The 20,121-nt window shown below is 43.7% G+C and overlaps 1 protein-coding gene across 1 annotated transcript; it reads right to left on the bottom strand.

Annotated features, from left to right (window-relative positions):
* Positions 1-718: 718 nt before the first annotated feature.
* On the bottom strand, positions 719-19,236 carry CCNA1 (cyclin A1). The gene is made up of 8 exons (XM_016197260.2): positions 19,066-19,236; positions 14,681-14,927; positions 14,373-14,494; positions 13,708-13,931; positions 12,440-12,644; positions 11,157-11,270; positions 2,187-2,320; positions 719-1,836 (listed from the first exon to the last, which is right to left on the bottom strand). Exons 1-8 carry the CDS (start codon positions 19,228-19,230, stop codon positions 1,785-1,787), a joined length of 1,263 nt encoding a protein of 420 aa, XP_016052746.1. The 5' UTR covers positions 19,231-19,236; the 3' UTR covers positions 719-1,784.
* Positions 19,237-20,121: the final 885 nt, after the last annotated feature.

Here is a 20,121-nt window from a genome sequence, read left to right as displayed (position 1 = left end):
AGCACTGACCTAGGATCCAGGAGATTGCAGTTCGATTCCCAGTCAGGGCACATGCCTAGGTTGCGGGTTCAATTCCCAGTTGAGGGTGTGCAGGAGGCAGCTGATCAATGACAACTCTCTCATAATTGATGTTTCTATCTCTCTCTCTCCCTCTCCCTTCTACCCTCTGAAATCAATACAGATATATTAAAAAAAAAAAAAAAAAAAGCTAAAGGAGTTTCAAACCAGTATTACATGAAATGTTGAGGGGTCTTCTTTAAGAATAAGCTAATAAACAAAAGAATCTGACAAACAAAATAGAGCCAGAGACATCGAAGCATGCAACAGACTCTTGTATCTCAGAGGGAAGAAGGAAGGAGGTTAGGGGTGGGAAAAGACTAACCAAAGAACTTATATGCATATATGCATAACCCATGGACACAGACAATAATGGGTGAAGGCCTGGGGAGGGGGTGGGAGTGATGTGGCGGGGTCAATGGGGGAAAAAACAAATGGGACGCCTGTAATACTTTCAACAATAAAGGTAATTTTTTAAAAAAATGTCTGATGGGTGACTAAATAAAAAATGAACATTGAAAAAAAATAAGCACAAAAAAAGGGAAAAAAAATAGAAGAGAAACAAAACAGAAAAAGAAAAAAGAAAAAAAAATGAGTATTGACATAATGGTATCCCTTTACAAATGAGCATCAAATATTAAATACAAATTAAATATATTTAATGCCTGGATTAGCATTAAATATAAGTCACTGCTCGAAGCTACTCTAGCACATTTAGTCCTCAACCCACTGCCTTTCCTCTCTGGTGTCCTAGAAGGAAGCTAGTATAGACAGTGCTTGTTTACGTTCTTTCACTAATCTGTCTAAACTTGGAGTTCCTTCCTTTGCCAATTTATGGAGTTACATGAAGAGATAGGAGCAAAAAGTCTCAGGACAGCTATTTACAAACATGAAAATATCTGGGTTCCTCAGAACACTTAAACCTAATAGCATGCTGTAAGGACAGAAAACAGTCCCTTTTCTTTGCTGTGGCCTTCCACAATTTACCTGGTAATTAAACCCTGAGATTGTTGGCTCCTTTGACTCAAATAGCTCCTCTGTTCAAAACTGCAGAGAAGATAAGCTACTCTCAAGGCTACATTCTTGCATCTCCCTCCTCTCTGCTGTTTTCACGACTCAGGGATAATTCCCACCTAGGAGTCTCTAGTTAGTTGAAAGTTCCCTTCCTCCCTACCCTTCAACAAGCCTCTTTTGAACTCTATAACTTTTATTCTAAGCTTGTTTTATAGGCTTGGGGAAAATACTGATGAAACCCCCTTAGGATATCTGCCAGACTGTCTCCTGGAAAGCAAACTAGCTTTTCAAGACAACCCCCTTAGTATCTGCTCAACTTCAACACAATCCTCTTCCCTTCCTTGTGACTTAGCAGCCCGTGTCACCAGCCAAACCCTAATACATGCCAGATTTTTAAAACCAACTTAGAATTCTTAAAATAGAGATGACATTTTTAATATTCTCAACTAAAATTCAGGCAAGTGTGTCAGCCATGATAATTAGTAAATAAACCTAACGCATGGCCATAAAGCAAGTTATTTATTCTTTTTTAAATGTTAAAACTATTCTACAAGCTACTAAATCTAAGAGAACCTAAATACATTCATATTTTTAAAAATATGTCATCTATATTGTACAAACACTAGTTGATTCAACCTGCAGAAACCTATAAAAATTAGGAGCAGTTCTGTTGATCTGGAGGTTAAGTTCTGAAAGTGCTTCATTTCTGAAACTTATTGTAGAGGAAGAACTGCAGGTGGTTCCATAAGAGACACATGCATGTACCTGAAATGAGACCCAAAGCAAGTTCAGCATGAGCCAAAGACTTCAGTTTTGTAAAATCTCAGTTAGGCCACAGAAAACTTTCTAGTAGTTTTAACAGAAAGGAAAGAAGGTAGCTGATGGTACATACTACAAGCTAATTATAAATCTATGTCTCTGAACTTATTTTATTTTTCCTTTGTTTGATTTTGTTTGTTTTTAACTGATTTTCTTGATTTAACATACAACCTTGCTTTTCCAGCCTAGCACCAGATATACAGTTTGTTCTATTTTTAATTCTGATATTTCTATGACCTATTAAAGCTTTAAAGCTTTAAATAATGAGTGTAGATAAGAAAATTTCAGGAACTTACTTTGAAATCTTATACTTCTCCCTAATTGCTTGCTGAGGTCGATGGGGTATATCAAGGCATGCTTTATGTAGCTCACTCAGGCAAGGCACAATTTCACTTAATGAATAGCCTGTAAATGCAGCAAGGGTTTCTGGCTAATCAAGACAAAAGAAAAAAGTTGTATCATATAACTTTCTAAGATATGAGAAATCTGAAGATAAAACGGTGAAATAAAGGAAATTAATCACTAGTGTCCATATGACCTGGGTTTATAGTAATCTGGATTTACCGCCCAAGGCCCCACCTGGACTCATAAGGTTGGGAAAAGAAATCCACTGAAACTCTATGATTAAGCTCTGACCTTTACACAGGGAATGTTTTCTAAATTGCCCCCAGTTCCAGGAACAAAAACTTAAGATGGTGCCTAAGATAAACTGACTAATGCTTGTTTCGGCTTCTGTACCCAACTGCTTTCGCAAGGCCATTAAAACAGCTCATCCCCCTCCAGCCAAGGAGGATATGATTTTTTGGTGTAAATACTGCTAGTGTAGGGGGTGGGGAACAGCAGATTTGGGTGCGGTGCCCCTGTTGTCTGCTAGCGCAATAAACTTTGCTCCTACATTTGACCCTGAGTGTGGCTTTCTCTGTCGTTCTTGCTGTTAAGCTATAATGTTTGGAGGCCCCAGTGAGATCTGGTGCTCCGTGTCACCAGACGACAGATACCTCATGCCGACATAGCGGTGCCTCCGGCCTGGCCTCCAGACCTAGGGGGACTCCAGGGGAGGCGCCCCCTGAGACGTTCCAGGGCCGCGGAGACTGGCCCCGGGGGCTCGGGAAAAGGTCCATTGAGAGCACCATCATATCACACAAACTTTTTGGAGCAACAGCCTGGAAATCCTCCAGAGGTGAGCCTGGTTTCTGTTTCTGAACCGCTGGTCCTGGTTAGCGGAGCAGCCGGAGGCGCTTAGACCTCCGCTAAGAGGTCACCTTCCTCCAAGACATAGGAGTGAAGCCTGGATTTCTTGTCTGTGTTGGCCCTTCCTGTATGCGGCCACGGTGTTTGTTGTCTTCTTTTTGTGGATTCATTCGCTCTATACTAGGGGACATCAATTGGTTTTATCCGACTTCCGTGACATTTGATGGTATTTGTGAATGGATAACTCACCTTTTCTTTCAGGGCACTTTGAGGGATTATTTCCCTCTCGAGATCACCTTGTTCACCTCCTTCCTCCTTTTCTGTCTGTTGTCTCAGTGATAAGTCCGGTTTTCTTTTATTCCAGAGTCCGGCCATGCTCCTCGGAAGACTTTGGACAATAAAACCCAAGTGGCTATCCCTTTTCTGTCTTTTGTCCCTTGTCGTTGTCTCCCTCTCTCTCATCATAAGGGGAGGTTTTAGTTGCCAGGAAAACCCCCTTGGGTGCCTCCTCAGGTACTTCAAAGAAGGGTTTGAGGAGGAAGGGGGGTTTATTATAAAATGGTCGAAGGGGTTCCTGCGAACCCTGTGTGAATTGGAATGGCCAAAATTTGGAGTAGGGTGGCCAGACACTGGGTTCTCTGACCCCAGGTTAGTTGAAGCTGTGTGGGACACAGTAACAGGGAGCCCGGTCACCCAGACCAGTTTCCTTACACTGACCAATGGTTTAACCTGGTAGACTATGCACCCCAGTGGCTGCAGGCCTGTGCTTTAAAAACTGGGGCCCGAGTCCTTGTTCTCAGGTCAAAGGCACCGAGGGCAAAGGCAAGGACAGAGCCCCCTGTCTTGTCCGCTCCCCAGGAGGAGGCTGATCTTCTTCCGCCATACAATCCTAGTCTCCAAGGGCCCGGAGAACAAGAACCCAGGGCCCAACACCAGGGACCCCTACTCTCACCACCATATACCAGAAGCAGGTCTGAATATGGTGAAGAGAAAGGGCCATGGGGGACTCCCACTGTCCTCCTCCTTAGAGAGGTGCCTCCTGTAGGTGCAAATCCTGGGGGAAAGCCCTTCATGGTTTATGTCCCCTTTTCCACCAGTGATTTGTGTAATTGGAAGGCCCAGAATCCCCTTTCTCAGAAAAACCTTAGGCTCTGATCAACCTGCTTGTGTTTCAGACCCATAAACCAACATGGGATGATTGTCAGCAGCTTCTCACTACCTTGTTTACCTCGGAGGAGAGAAATAGAATAAAACAGGAGGCAAAGAAGGCGGTCATAGGGCTGGGAGGAGGTTCGTTAGAAGAGAATCGGGACTGGATTGAGGAGGTCTTCCCTTCTCTCTGACCCTGCTGGGATCCCAACACTGCAGGTGGGAAAAGTTCCCTGGACACTTTTCACCAGTTTTTGCTCTTAGGGCTGAAGAGAGCAGCCCAAAAGCCCACAAATCTGTCCAAAGTTTCTGAAATTGTTCAGGAGCCTCAGGAATTGCCTGCTGCTTTCCTGGAGCATCTGTATGAAGCGTACTGGGTTTACACCCCTATAGATCCAGACGCCCAAGAAAACCAGAGGGCAATAAATGTGGCCTTTGTCACTCAGTCTGCCACAGACATCAGAAAGAAGCTTCAGAAGTTAGAGGGTTTTGAGGGGATGAACCATTTTCAATTAGTAGAGATAGCCCAGAAAGTCTTTAATAATAGGGATACCCCAGGAGAAAAGCAAGACAGGTGAATAGCTAAGGTGGTAGTAACTGCACTTAGAGAAGCAGGATCCCCCAGCAGGGAGAGACTCAGGGAGGGAAGGCTGGGGAAGGAACAAGGAAGGCAGACCCAGGCCACAACTAGGCAAGAATCAATGTGCTTAATGCAAGGAAGAAGGGCATTGGAAATGGGAATGTCCGAATCATCTGGAAAAGGGAGGGAAGAAGGGAGAACAAACACTGGCTGTCCTTAACCTTGAGGATTTATGGGACCAGGGCTCCTTCCCACTAAGCCCCTGGGAGCCCAGGGTGACTGCACAAGTAGGGGGCAAGCCATTGAGCTTCCTGATAGACACTGGGGCGGCTCATTCTGTCCTGACCAAGCCCTTAGGCCCGCTAACAGGAAAACAAACCCCAATATAGGGAGCAACAGGTCAAACAGCCCACTACCCGTGGACTACTCACAGGACTGTTAACCCTTTGTGGTCGTATTAAATTTGGACATGGGTGTCATACTGGTCGGAATTAGTTTCCATTGAAAGAGCAGTGATACATAATATGTAAGATTATGAAGGATAAACAAGAGAAATTATGAACTGATACATGAATGAATAGAGTTAAGATTCGTTCGGTTCCTTGCTGTGGTGGCTGAGAGCAGACATATGACCGGAACGGTAAAAAAGCTTTGGTGGCTGAGAGCAGACAAACAACCACAAAGGGTTAATCTTGGCAAGTGCACGGTGACACATTCCTTCCTAGTCATCCCTGAGTGCCCATATCCTCTCCTTGGACGGGACCTTCTCCAGAAATTGCAGGCGGTCATATCTTTGGAAGAAGAAGCCCATCTCTCTGTGGCCCCCCAGGAACCTGAAGGACTCCACCAGCCACTCCTTTCCCCAGCTCACCTCTTACTCACCTGTCCCCTGTCAGAAGAGTATCTCCTACAGGAAAGGAATGCTGAACCTCAGAGCCCAGATTCTAATGAGTCAAAGTACTTAAGGCACCTCCAGGAGCAGTTCCCAATGGTCTGAGTGGAGAACAACCCTCGGGCTGGCAAGCCATCAACCTCCAGTTGTAGTCCAGCTGACAGCAACTGCCACTCCAGCCCCGGTTAAGACAGAACCCCATGAGCCTAGAAGCTAGGAAGGGAGTTGCTAGACACATCTCCCGTCTTCGGGCGGCAGGAATCTTAGTTCCTTGCCAATCTCCCTGGAACACTCCTTTATTGCCGGTCCTAAAACCAGGAACTAAGGACTATAGGCCGGTGCAGGATTTAAGGGAAGTGAATAATTGGGTCGAGACTATACACCCAACAGTCCTGAATCCTTATAACCTGTTGAGTCTCCTGACCCTGAACACCAATTTTATACTGTACTGGATTTAAAGGATGCCTTCTTCAGTATCCCTCTGGCTCCAACCCATCTTTGCCTTTGAATGGACTGACCCTGAAGAATGGTTCTCAGGCCAGTTAACCTGGACCAGGCTGCCTCAGGGTTTTAAGAACTCTCCAACCCTGTTTGATGAGGCCCTGAGCTCAGACCTTAGGGGATTCTGGCAGGAAAACCTCGGCTGTACCCTGCTCCAGTATGTAGATGACCTCCTACTTGCTGCAAGCAGTGAGGAAAAGTGCCGAGAAACTACCGAGAGCCTGCTGAACACCTTACAGGCCCTGGGTTACCGAGTCTCAGCTAAAAAGGCTCAGCTGTATTCCCCCAGCATCACATACCTAGGGTACAACATCAGTAAGGGCAGAAAGACACTATCCCTTAGCCAGGTAGAAGGAATCCTACGAATACGCACATCCGGAACAAAAAGACAAGTTTGGGAATTCCTAGGGGCAGCAGGATACTGCTGCATGCGGATTCCTGGTTCGTGGACATCGCCAAACCTTTGTATGCCAGCACGAGAGGAACACAACCCTTACAATGGACTGAAACTGAATAACAGGCTTTTGAGACACAAAAAAGGGCTCTAGCCTTGGCACCAGCCTTGGCACTACCAGATGTCACAAAGCCCTTCCACCTGTATGTAAGCGAGGCAAGGGGCATCACCAAAGAGGTCCTCACCCAGGCCCTTGGACCATGGAAAAGGCCAGTGGCCTACCTGTCCAAAAGGCTTGATCCTGTAGCGGCTGGCTGGCCTGCCTGTCTCCGGGCAGTAGCGGCTACGGCACTACGGGTAAAGGAGGCAGATAAGCTGACTCTAGGACAGGAATTAGTTGTGACTGCACCCCATGCAGTTGAGACCCTTCTCCAGAGTGCCCTGGAGCTCTGGATGTCAAATACCCAAGTCACCCAGTTCCAGGCACTCCTGCTAGACCAACCCTGTATCAAGTTTCACAAGTCCCTGGCCATCAACCCTGCCAGTCTGTTGCCAGAGGATATCCCTGAGGAGCCAGTGCATGACTGCCTAGAGGTAATTGACATCATGCAAACCACCGGCCCGGACCTCACCTATGTCCCACTGCCATCGCCAGACGAGGTATTGTTCACAGACAGGAGCAGCTACGTTCAAGAAGGCATCAGGTATGCTGGGGCAGCAGTAGTGACTGTAGACCGAGTTGTCTGGTCTCAGTCCCTGAACCAAGGAACCTTAGCACAGAAGGCCAAGCTAGCAGCCTTAATCCAGGCTCTCTATTGGAGTGAGGACAAGTCAGTGACCATCTCCAGTGACGGCAGGTATGCACTGGCTACTGCCATGTACACAGTGCCGTCTACAGGGAACGGGGATTATTGACCTCTGCCAGGAAGGACATTAAAAATAAGGAAGAAATCTTAATTTTGCTGGAGGCTATCTGGTTGCCAAAGGCACTGGCAACAGTGCACTGTAAAGGACATCAAAAGGGAAACTCAGTAGAGGCAACGGGAAACTGGGCAGCAGACCAAACAGCCCGGGGAATGGCCCTAAAACCAGTGGGGCCACTCAAAATTCTAGTGACTGTGTCTGACCCAGATTTGCCCTTGTCCCCCACTTACACTGAATTAGAACAGAAGTGGGACGAACAGAAACAGGCCACTCAAGAGGAAAATGGGTGGTGTATCCTACCAGACGGGAGGCTGTTAGTACCAGAAACCCTAGGCCAGACTTTTAATAACTCCCTACATCAGGTCACCCACCTAGAAAGTACCAAGCTTACTGAGTTGATTAGAGGCAAGTACTATGTTCCAAATCTAGGCCACATAGTAGACAGCATGGTCAAGGTGCATCACCTGCGCCCAAGTGAATGTGAGGCGAGGTAGAAAGTCCCCAGAGGGAATCAGAAGCAGGGGGGCTGCACCCAGGGAACATTGCGAAATAGACTACACAGAAGTGAAACCCCCAGGCTCAGGCTACAGGTACTTATTAGTCTGTGTAGATACGTTCTCAGGGTGGGTAGAAGCATATCCCACCAGGACAGAAATGGTTTCCGTAGTTGTGGGGAGCCGTTGTGGCCCCAGGCACGGAGGAGCTGCTTGGGTGAGCTGCAGATGTGCTCCCCTGCTCCCTGGGAGATGTGGGTGAGCTGCTGTGGCCCCAGGCACAGGTGAGCTGCAGAAGTGCTCTCCTGCTCCCTGACACAGACCTTGAGGCACCAAAGTGATACTAATTTAGTTTGCAGCCTTAAATTCTAGAAAGGCTTATTAGGAAGCTGGCCCTGGCCTGAAGGGTTAAGGGACAGTCAAGCTACATACCGAGCCAAGGACTCAATCCTTCCCAACAAGTTCCCATTAGAAGCCGAGACAAAGATAGTTACCAAGGTCTGAGCTCCTGCAGGAGGCAGGATGTTTACGCTGAAGGTGTGTTTGTGCAGCCTGGAGAGAACTACTTTGTATCTGGCAAGGGGAAGGAATGCGGGGCAGGGTGCTATTTAGCAAAAACAACAGCGCCGGTATAAATTGAGCTTGGAAAATAAACTCGGGGCTGCAGCCGTCACGAGCTGCAGTCTTCCCGACCCCATCTATTTCGTGTCTGTCTTTTCTCCATCCTCAACCCTACTCTCTGGACCGTTCGACTCTGCCGGCGCGCTCAGGCAGTAGCAATAAAAAAATTACTCCAGGAAGTAATCCCTAGGTTCAGACTGCCAGTTACTATAGGGTTGGACAATGGCCCCACCTTGGGAGCCAGAATATCTCAGGACATAGCAAAGGATCTGAATATTAATTGGAAACTTCATTGTGCTTACAGGCCCCAAAGCTTGGGACAGGTAGAGCGCATGAATAGAACTCTAAAAGAAACCCTAACTAAATTTGTCTTAGAGACTGGTGAAAACTGGACTACATTACTGCCCTTCGCCCTTCTGAGGGCTAGGTGCACCCCTTATCGGGAAGGGTTCTCCCTCTATGAAATCATGTATAGTGGGCCGCCTCCACTTCTCCCCAAGCTCCGGGAGGAAATGAAGGCCGAAATCCATAACCATTCCCTGCTCAAGTCCTTACAGGCCCTGCAGTCTGTCCAGCAGGCCGTGCATAAGCTTATCCGTGACGTCGCACCCCTTCCCTCATCGGAGCCTGTGCACCCTTTCCAGCCTGGTGACTCCGTGTGGGTAAAGAAGTTCACCACTCAGGGACTAACACCTGCCTGGAAGGGACCCTACACTGTCATCCTCACCACACCTACGGCTGTTAAAGTCAACGCCATCCCGACTTGGTTACATCATTCACGGCTAAAGGTGAAGAAGACAGGATGGACAGTCCAGGCTTCTTCGGATCCTTTAAAGATAAGACTCTCGTGAATGCCGGACTCTTGACCCTACTAATACTCTGTACAAAGGTTAAATATTGTGCATGCCCATTTCTGAGAAAGGGAGTGCTCCCCACACTGTTAACAGGGAGCCTCCTCAACCTAGGAACACTAGCCCAGGGGGCATCGAGTCCATGCCCATGTGTTTCTACCCTGACACTGACAGCCTTAGATCGGCTTCTGAAAAAGACGGCTCCTGGACCTAACTTTGTTGCATATACTTATCAGCCAGCAGCATGTTAGGAATCAGCAACTCCTTGCACTTGGGGAGAGAAACCTTATTGGATGGGACCAGTGAAGCCAAGGAATTACTAGAGCAGGCCACTAGGCATGAGGATAGTCTACTAGGAAACTGGCTAATCTGGGGAGGAATAGGGAAATGGATCATCCCCCTTATAGGACCCCTCCAACTGATTCCAATGGCCCTGATCTTGGGGCCTTGCATAATTAATTGGCTCTTCCAGTTCATTCAGAGATGAATTAATTCGGCCAAGTTATTAGTTATAAAAGAAAATTATAACCCCCTCCCCCAGGAAGATGAGTCTACAATTTGACTCAAAAGTCACAAAAACCAGTGGGGAATGACCTGGGCTCATAGTAATCTGGATTTATGGCCCAAGGCCCCACCTGGACTCATAAGGTTGGGAAAAGAAATCCACTGAAACTCTATGATTAAGCTCTGACCTTTACACAGGGAATGTTTTCTAAATTGCCCCCAGTTCCAGGAACAAAAACTTAAGATGGTGCCTAAGATAAACTGACTAATGCTTGTTTCGGCTTCTGTACCCAACTGCTTTCGCAAGGCCATTAAAACAGCTCATCCCCCTCCAGCCAAGGAGGATATGATTTTTTGGTTTAAATACTGCTAGTGTAGGGGGTGGGGAACAGCAGATTTGGGTGTGGTGCCCCTGTCATCTGCTAGCGCAATAAACTTTGCTCCTACATTTGACCCTGAATGTGGCGATCTTTGTCCTTCTCGCTGTTAAGCTATAACACATATTTATCTCAAAAGACACCATAATCCTTCTTCAGAGACGTTAGACACAAAAATATTAGAAAGAATAACCAGAGTTCTAAATTCACTCATATTGTACATTTATAATATACTTACCTGAACACCTTATTTACACAGAATACGAAAGATTCTTAGCCAAATGCAGAAAAAGAAACAAGTATTCTAGGAAATAAAAGTAGGCACCCCGCTTCTTTCAGCACAAAAGTGAGCCTTCAGAACCAAACCTAGGGGCCCATTTCCATTCTTGCCACCTTCTTGATCCAAGAGGCAATATTAACTTTCCTGTTCTCTTAAAAGCATGATCCAACCTTCCAACCATCTTAATTGTCAACAACTTTTAGGGGAAAAGTCAGCAACTTTTGCTTGAAGTGGTCAATGCTTATACTACAAGGGCCCTCCTTGCATGAGAGCAGGCATTGAGGTTTCCAGGCCTGCTTCTGTTGAATGAGCATGCCAACACCATCTTTTTGACTTCCTGCAATCTCTACTCTCCATAGAGCAAAGCCATTGAGTCAAAGCCATGAAGGCTGTTGTAGTCTGCTGGCAAGAATCGTAAGAGGACAGCCCATTCTAAGCCTTAAGGTTTACTGAATGGATTTTAGAGAGGTCTTGAATTTCATCTAGAAAAAAGTAATTAGAATCTTACCCAGAAGTGCCTGTTCACAGTATAGTTTGCCAGGCAATAAGCTGCTGCAGCTATCAATGAAGGAAGATATTTCAAGAATGGGTCAGCTTCAAGTAGACTCAGTTCTGCTACGTACTAAAAACAAGAGAGACAAATCTCATTGGAATTAGGAATTTGACTAAAGTTACAAGTAAACTTAAAAATGTCAGGGAAATTGCCCTGGCTGGAGTGGCTCAGTTGGTTAAGTGTTGTCCTGTGCACCAAGAGGCTGTCAGTTCGATTCCTGGTCAGCACTCATGCCCAGATTGAGGACTTAATCCCTGGTAGGGGACCTGCAGGAGGCAGCCAATGTTTCTCTTTCTCTCCCTTACTCTCTCTTTCTCTCTCTCAAAAAAAGTCAGGCAATAAAATTGTGTCTTATTTTTATTCAACCTGCACCAATTGTCCTTGCAATTGATGCTCAAAATTATTCACTAGGTTAATAACTGCCATGCCTGTCCACAACCAGAAAAATATTTATGTTGTAATAAATTTCAATACACAAGTATTTGGCCTATGCACACAGTATATGTGATGGGTTACTTATGCTAGTAGTACAGGTTTATGCTGGTCAGGTGAAGTAGCATTGCTCTGGCCACTACAGTGGGACTATAGACTTCAGCCAAAGGCAAACTATGACCACATTAAAGCTATTTATATCAGGCAAAATCATGTAGTTCAGAGGCTAGAACAGTACCAGTGATAATTTATCAAATTAGAAGAAACATTGGGAAATTTACATAGACTTCTTTATTACTGTTTGTATAGCACATAAATACCATATATACTAAGTCATAGTGGTTGGAAACCAAGTTTTCCAAACCAATATGACCTTTAGTGCCTTTGACTAAGTTCTATAACTCCGAATGACTAAATAATGCTTCATTGTTTAATGTGTTAGGGAGGAGATAAGAGCCAAATCAAATCACATTTACTTTGTTCCTATTCTGTACACCTCAGAGATATTGCTTGCATATGATCTGTATCCAAGAAGGGAACAGTTTCCAAGCTTAAATTTCTTTAAGAGTTGCGTGTTTAAACAACCGGTGCCTACCAAACATGATCAATAGTAATATCTCATAACCAGAAGTTGTGTTCTTAAAATTAGTTCCCTTCCATTGCTAAAAAGTTTTTCTGGGCCCAAGACAAAAGGAAAAACAAAACAAAACACAAAACCTGAAAAGGAAGGAAGAACTGAAGGATGATTGGAAAGGCTACTTTTTACCCAACTTGGCACCAACATTCTTGGCAATCACATGGCATACCTTGGCCAGGTTCTCAGTTCTGATGCACACTCCTTGTTTCCTCAAGTACTGAAGGAGAAACTGGTTGGTAGTTGGCACTGTCAGATCAAAAGCTAGGACTTTCAGGAGTAGGTGTTCCATTCTTAACAGTTGTCGTTTTGTGTAAGTATCATCAGTTATATAGACAAACTCGTCTACTTCAGGTGGATATATTTCTTCATATTTCCTGTGAAAGGTAAAGAGTCTTTGGAAGTAATGCTTGGAACCTGTGGCTCTCCTTCCTGTGCTATCAAAACCATGCCTCTCACATGGCCCTTGCAGACTTAAAAAAAATCACTAAATGGTACAGGGCCGTGAAAATACTAGGAATTTATTTCCAGAACAAGAACATGAGTATTACAAAGATATGTTGTATTAACTGCTATGGAGTAACAGAAATAATTTCCAACTAAGAATTTTAGTTTTGGCCTCTGATATACTGAAAGATTCTGAATGACAGACATACATGTAATCTCCTCTTAATTAAAATCATCTTGTGGGAAAGAATGTTGTGTTGAACACATGGTAGAAAAAAATTCCTTAAGTCAGATTTTTTAAAAGATTATGGTTAGCTTTCTCTGTTGAATTAGTAACTGATGCTATGTATCCAAGAGACTGATAAAGTTTCACTGCTATCAATTCTTTGCTTTTGCTTTTGTTTCTCCTTTATGTAGGGAAATTTTGGCAAGCTGTTAGGCATTAATAACTAGAATATCTGAGACCAGCAGAATTGAAAGGAAACTACTACTCACCAACAGGTCACTTGATTAAAGGCAGCTCAGCCACAGTCCAGCTCGTTTCCACACAATTAAATATTATTATCAATGACTGATAGTAACAGGAACTAGCTAAAATAATGTATTCACTGTAACCACATAAACTGTGTATTTACCAGATCATGAAAAAGGCTTCTATATAACCAAAATCTCCTTAAGGAAGGCTTTTACTTGTACTAGAATACAGCCAAAAGATTACACCACAAAACAGTTAAACTGCATCCTGAATTTGAGCTGACGGTTGCCTTAGTCATGAAACTGTACTGTCACTATAAATCATAAACATCTGAATTGAAGAGTGAACATGTGGTAAGATTCAGTTTCTCAGTAAATACTATAAAAGTTATGATATTTTATCAAAGAAGGCATGAATAAGTTTTAATATAAAGTACTGCATTTCTTCAGTAAATGAAGAATAAATCATGTGTTTTTACAGGTTGTAGTTTCACATTATTTAAGCTAAAGAACACTTACGAAGCCAGAAGAATAGCTGCTGTTCCTACAAGCTGCAATTTCCCTCTCAAAACAGACATGCACGAAAGAAACCTGTCTAGAAAGTTGACGGCCAGGTAGAGAGTCTCAGCTTGAAGCTTATATTCTTCTCCAACCTCAACCAGCCAGTCCACCAGAATCCTTCTCATGCCTTCTGTGATATCTGGTTGTTTCCTCATGTAGTATGCTTTGGGCCTGTATCTTATCTTTTTGGGAAAAGAGTTTTGATATTTAAATACTTGCAGTATCAGAAAGATCACACCACAGTACAGCTGCTATTTTAGAAATCTCATGAGCAAAGATTAGGTGGAAACTGACCAAGAGCCAAATAAATCTTTACTATGATACAAAAGAAAGTGTGAAATTCTGGTTTGTTAATACACTTAAGTAATAAATAAAGGAGGGAGGAAAATGGCAACATGGATTATTCCTAACAGTGAAATACTTAATATATAAACCCTTTGAGTCATAGAGGAATAGTCCACATAATTGCTACTCACTTCACAACTATTATTTTTCATAGATATTCTTATATTTAGATGTCATAAGAATGCCATTCATTAATGGTTATGGCCAAGAGTTTATAACTATCTTAATATTAAGTGCTTGGGGTGCTGGAAATTGAGGTAGAATTTGGGGAAACTTACTTCAGCTTCTCTAAGGTACTGATGAATTTCTTCAGCATATTCAGCCACATTTATGTCTGTACCAAAATCTGATGCATCTTCAGACTGAGAATGAAGAGATGAATCTACCAGCATAGGGGAAACTGCAGGTTCAACATTATCAGGTAAGACATTAATTTAAAAACTCATTCTATCCACTAACCCTCCACAGGCAGTTGTGAAAACAATCATTACTTTGTGGTTTTCTCTTGCTAGTAACATGCTATTGTAGACTGAAGGTGATTATGAATACAGGGTACCTACTATCTACTGTAGGTGAGTCAGATTACCTGTGCTAAAATCCAGCAGGAAGTGTAGGTCTGACTTGAGTGTGCTGGTGTCTACTTCATACACATCCTCAAATGTCATCCTGTCTTTCCCAGTGCAGCTGTTTTTGTCCTCTTGCTCAGGCTCGTCCATGTATATATCAAATCCTTGCTTGGCTGGCATGTGGAACCCACAGTCAGAGAGTGCTTTCTTTCCAGCTTGAGGGAAGACATTTTCTGATCCAGAGAAACACCTGACTGTTGTGATCCCCTAGAAAAAGATTAAGTTTTTTTTGTTAAAGGCCACCCCAAGGAACAATAGGTGATGTGAAGCTGTACGACTCAAACCAGCAGTCTGGAAAGATAAGAGGAATCTTAAATTAAAATATCTATTTCTGCAATATCATTTCAGAAAATGAAGCTTCCGAAGTATGACTTCTTCCTTATCTCTGTCTACATTTGACATTTGGGAAAAGAGCTACCTAAAATTTGTCATCTTCCTCACATATTTATCAAAGGGAGCTCAAGATTATAGAAAAAAGAAACTATAACTAAAATAAAAGGGGATTGTAAATTGGCTTTTATGCTTATATAGTATTACAGGACTTTGTAAGTACCCAGCACAGTTCTTGATGGATAGTAACTGAGTTCCTACAGTCCTCTGCCTTAAACAGTTAACTTTTAGTCAGCAAGCCCCTATAAAGTTCCCATTTTATACCCAGGTAACTAGAAATATGATGATTTTAGAAACTCATACCACTAAATTTTCTTAACACAGAATCTTTTTGTATGACATGATGGGGAAATCTAATAATTGCTTCTACCTTTTCTTTATTCCTATAACACTAATGATATGTACCCCCTCTGTGAACAAGCATAATGTACCACACACTATTGCAGGTTAAGGTGAGTCATGTTGGTTGGCCTGAAGGTCAGCTGAACCAGGGCAGGTGGACAAGCTTTATGAATCTAAGTAATATTTATGCAAATGCTAGGTCTAGCTACTGCTATAAACATTTTATTGTTTATAATTAATCTTGGTGTTTACTGTTGATACTCCTTCCAAATTATGTGTTTCCATAACTTTCCCTTCCATCTTGCAAGTTAAATATGTAGTTTATGTCTACTCAAGAAGAAAAAAATTATTTTTTTTTAATCTTCATCCAAGGATACATTTATTGGTTTTTAGAGAGAAAGTGGAAGGGAGAAAGAGAAATCAATGTGAGAGAGAACATCAATTCGTTGCCTCCCCCATGTGATCAAACTCGAAACCTAGGTATGTGTGTGACCAGAAATAGAACCCATAACCTTTTAGGTGTACGGGTTTACCCTCGAACCAACTGAGCCACCTGGCCAAGTCAAGAAAAAAATTCTTTATGGTAATTCTTGTAAAATCACAGGGACTATAAAGGACCCAGATCACAAGTTACTATAACCAGATAATCATAATTCCAAATTACTACCAAGTTTGACTTTTGCTACATATATATATGTACATGGGTCAAGACATACATTCATTACACATTTACTGAGCATCCACTATATGCCAGACATTGTTCTAGGTGCCCAGAATTTAGCAATGAACCAAACGTTCAAAAAGAATTGCTTTCATGGAGTTTATATTCTAGTTGGTAGGACAGCAGAAAGAAAAATAAGAAAAGACATAGTAGGTCAAATAGTGATAAGCACTTTGTAGAAGAAAAACACAGGGAAAAGAGAGTCATTGCCATTTTAAACAGTGTGGCCAGGGAAAGCCCTTATGAAGAAAATAAACTTGGGCAAAGATATGAACAAGCTAAGAGAGTAAGTCACGCAGACAGAGGAGGGAAGAGCATTCTGAGTAGAGGGAACAGCATGAGTATATACCCTGATGTTGAAGTGTGTCTTAGAGACACAGCTAGAAGCAGACAAGGCAGAGTGAGAAAGAGAGTAGTGTATGTAGGTCATGAAGTCAGAAAGAAAAGATAAGCCAGATCATGTACACCTTACCATAGGCCATTTAAGGATTATCTTCTATTCTGAGATGGGAAGCAATTGGGGAGTTTTGGACAAAGGAGTGGTGTGATCTGGTTTATGTTTTAAGAGACTCATCCTGGCTATGCAGAGTTATAGAGAGCAAGTAAGGTGAGTAAGATAACCAGTTGTGAAACTTGCAAATTCCAGGTAAGATACAATAGGGTTTTGAACCAGTGTAGTATTAATAAAGGATGAGAAATGAGGATATTCTAGACATTTTTAAAAGTAGAGCCAATAGTATTATTTTCAGCAAAATAAATATGGGGTAGGAGGAAAAGAAGAGTCAAGGATAACAAAGCTTTTTAGGCTGAATAACAGGAAGGATAGATATTCCATTTATTGAGATGAGAAGACTTGGGAAGAGCCAGTTGGGGTTAGGGTTAGTTTTGCACTGATTTGAGGTGCCTATTGTATGATCCAAGGATCCAAATGGAGCTGTCAAGTAGGCTGTTGAATATGTGAGCCTGCAATATAGCTGAGAGGTCAAGGTGGGAGATGAAAAGTATGAGCCAGCAACAGATGGATGGCACTTAATGTTAACAGACCTGGAGAGACTGCTAAGGGAGTGGGCGCAAACTCAGGTCAACCACTAAGCCCTGGAGCACTCTCACTCTGAGAAGTGGGATAAGGAAGATCCCGGGTACTGAGGGGGAGTGGAAATCCAGGATAGAGTGGTCTTCTCCAGACTGAGCGAGAAGAACATTATTTCTAGAAATACAGAATGATCAGTTAAGTATTGAAAGGACTAAGAATTGAGTCAAAAGTGAGCAAAAGAAGAACTAGAGACAGAGAGCATTTGTTCAACAAGCTCTAGCATACTACCCTGCTCAGGCATTTGCAGTGAACCTGACATCCCAAATCCTCATCCTGATGGAGGATGGGATAAGCAAACTCTTAAGAAACATTGTTACAAATGAGACCAGACACTGCGAAGAGCTTTGTAGTTGAAAGATTTTTAAGATAGAAAAATTATATTTATATGCTTATGTATTTGACCCAGTAGAGAAAGGAAAACTGAGGAGAGAAAAAAAAAGTTGCTGGAATAATGTCCTTGAAGGGGCAAGAGGTATACTACACAAGTAGGGTCACCTTGCATAAGAGTAGGGACATGAGTCATGCAGCAAAAAAGAGTACACGGCACATGGGAGCATATGGAAATTCGCTTCTGGTTGCTTTCATATTTTTAGGAAAATAGGATACAAAGCCATTAACTGAGAGTGAGGATGGAGGTAGAAGTTGTGGAGGATTAAAGAGAGAAGCAGAGGCAGAAAGTAGATTTCTAAGAAGGTTGTAGAGGAACAGAGCAGGGAAATGTAGAGGTAGTTAGTACCAGGCAACGTAAGATGTTAGAACAGTCAGCAAAGGCGTAACTGCCAATTCATAAGAACCAGGCTTTAGACTTTAAGTTCAAAGAAGCAAACATTGCTAAGAAAATTAAGTTTGTTAAAAACAACTTCACTCAATTTTTTCCAAAGCTTTAAACGAGTCTCTTTCGGTATTTTTCTCCCACTATTGAGATGCCACAAAAATGCTTGAATGATCAGGTCAGTAGATGAGAGGCTTCAATCTGGCCTCCTCCACTAAGCCCCCCACCCCCTTGAATGCATAAATAAGTGAAATAACAAATAAACCTCTCTCTTTCTCTCTCCCTCCTTCCCTCCCTCCTTCTCTCTCTCTAAAATCATCAATTAAAATACATATATTAAAAAAATGATACCCAGTCTGCCTACCTCACTGGACTACTGCCAGCATCATTCCACTACAAATGTGCATTACAGGCTTTAAAAACCATTTTTATCAGGATTTTGACTAGTAACAGACTTGGGAAAGCTTTTTTTTTTAACCTGAAAATCCATTCTTAAGGACCCAAACCCCTCATTTGTATTTAAATATCTGATTTTGTTTTCTGTCTGTTAAGGGATCAGTTTGAGCAGTATCTAATTTGCTCTCTATCTGTTTGCCCAACTGCCCTTTGAAAGAATCTAAATCCAGCCTGATCCAATCCTGATTCTAAGCACTCGCCAATGAACACAGCAAAGATCATCCAGGATTGCTTCAGGCACATCTATATCAATCTGCATACCACTCAGGCCTGGAGTAACACCAGTCCCAGAGTTTCTTTGGGGGCACTCACATTTCCTTGCAGCCAGACTTTACATACACTTAACCCAAACAGTTCCTAGACCTATTTCATCAGTTTTGGAGGGGAAAAAATTATTCACTATTTCTAGCTGGAAAAGGGACCCAACAAGATGATCTTAAAATAGTCAATGTCCCAACAGTACAGATTCCAGGGTTGGAATACTCAAGGAGAGTTTATAGGCAAAACTGAGAGAGAAACCTACCTCCCACCAGGACAGGAGAGCCCTTTCCCAGTGCTTCTTGGTCATTACCTGGTCACAGGTCTTCCTGTACTGCGCATTCTCAGTTAGCACCCCTAGCACTGTTCTTTGTGGAGGATCCTGGCCAAGCTGGGCTCTGGTTGTCATCTGACAGGCATCAGGACCTCGGGACACTGGAGCCAGGACTACTCTGCTCTTGGAGCTGCTGAGATGCATCACCTCAGTCTCCAAAGGCTGCTGCCTCAGGGAAGAAGAAATAGACAAGCCAGTTAGTCAACCTCTTCCACCAGGGACTCCACCAAGGCTAGGATCTTCCCTGCAGTTATTAGGACCGAAAGGGCAGGAGCCACGGGGAGTGAACTATCAAAGCGGCTTTGAACCGAAACAGCGACTTGCATCTGTTGAGGCTTTCCTCCAAGACGTGGCTGACAGCCAGAAGAGGAGAGCAGCCTGACAGACGTCCAAGCCAGGATACTAAGGCGCCAGGTTTCTTGGGGGTCTAAACCTACAAGGACCAGTCTGTCTCCTCTGCGAGGCTTATCCCCCCGCCCCCCACTTCCTGCAAGCAAAAGACCGAGAATACATCTCTACGGTAAGAACGTCGCCTTCCCAAGGGACAAGCAGGGTGCTCCTCCACCGCCCTCGGTCCTTCAGGCAGAGGGCCCCACGAGGGCCTCGCTCTTTTCAGCCTTATATCTACCTGTATCTATATCTATATCATCTATATCTATACCTATTTATATCTATGGCTATATCTTTGTCTATGTTTATATCTATATCTATATCTGTATATCTATATCTATGTCACCTATATCTATAGTGTCAAACAATTAGCAAGTGCACCGGGAAATTGAGAACGAGGGGGTTCCCCGGGTGTGGGGCTGGGGCGGGGCCGGAGCGGAGGGCGACGCCCGGACTCCCAGGGGCTGCGGCCTGGGGCGCTCAGCGCTGATTAGTTTCACCGCCGCTTCCACCGCTCCCGCGTCTGTTGAATCGGCCAATCAGCGACGCTCCCGGGCCTCGCGGGGCCGCCTCGGTGCGGACGGCAGCGGCCCGCCCGCCCCCGGGCCCCATCTCCATGGCGACCTGCTCGCTCGGCTGCTCCGG

This window comes from Miniopterus natalensis, chromosome 2 (genome assembly GCF_054644295.1).
Source record: "Miniopterus natalensis isolate mMinNat1 chromosome 2, mMinNat1.hap1, whole genome shotgun sequence".
Lineage (NCBI taxonomy): Eukaryota > Metazoa > Chordata > Mammalia > Chiroptera > Miniopteridae > Miniopterus > Miniopterus natalensis.
The sequence above is the reverse complement of the archived record's forward strand: the minus strand, read 5'-3'. Positions and strand labels throughout refer to the sequence as shown.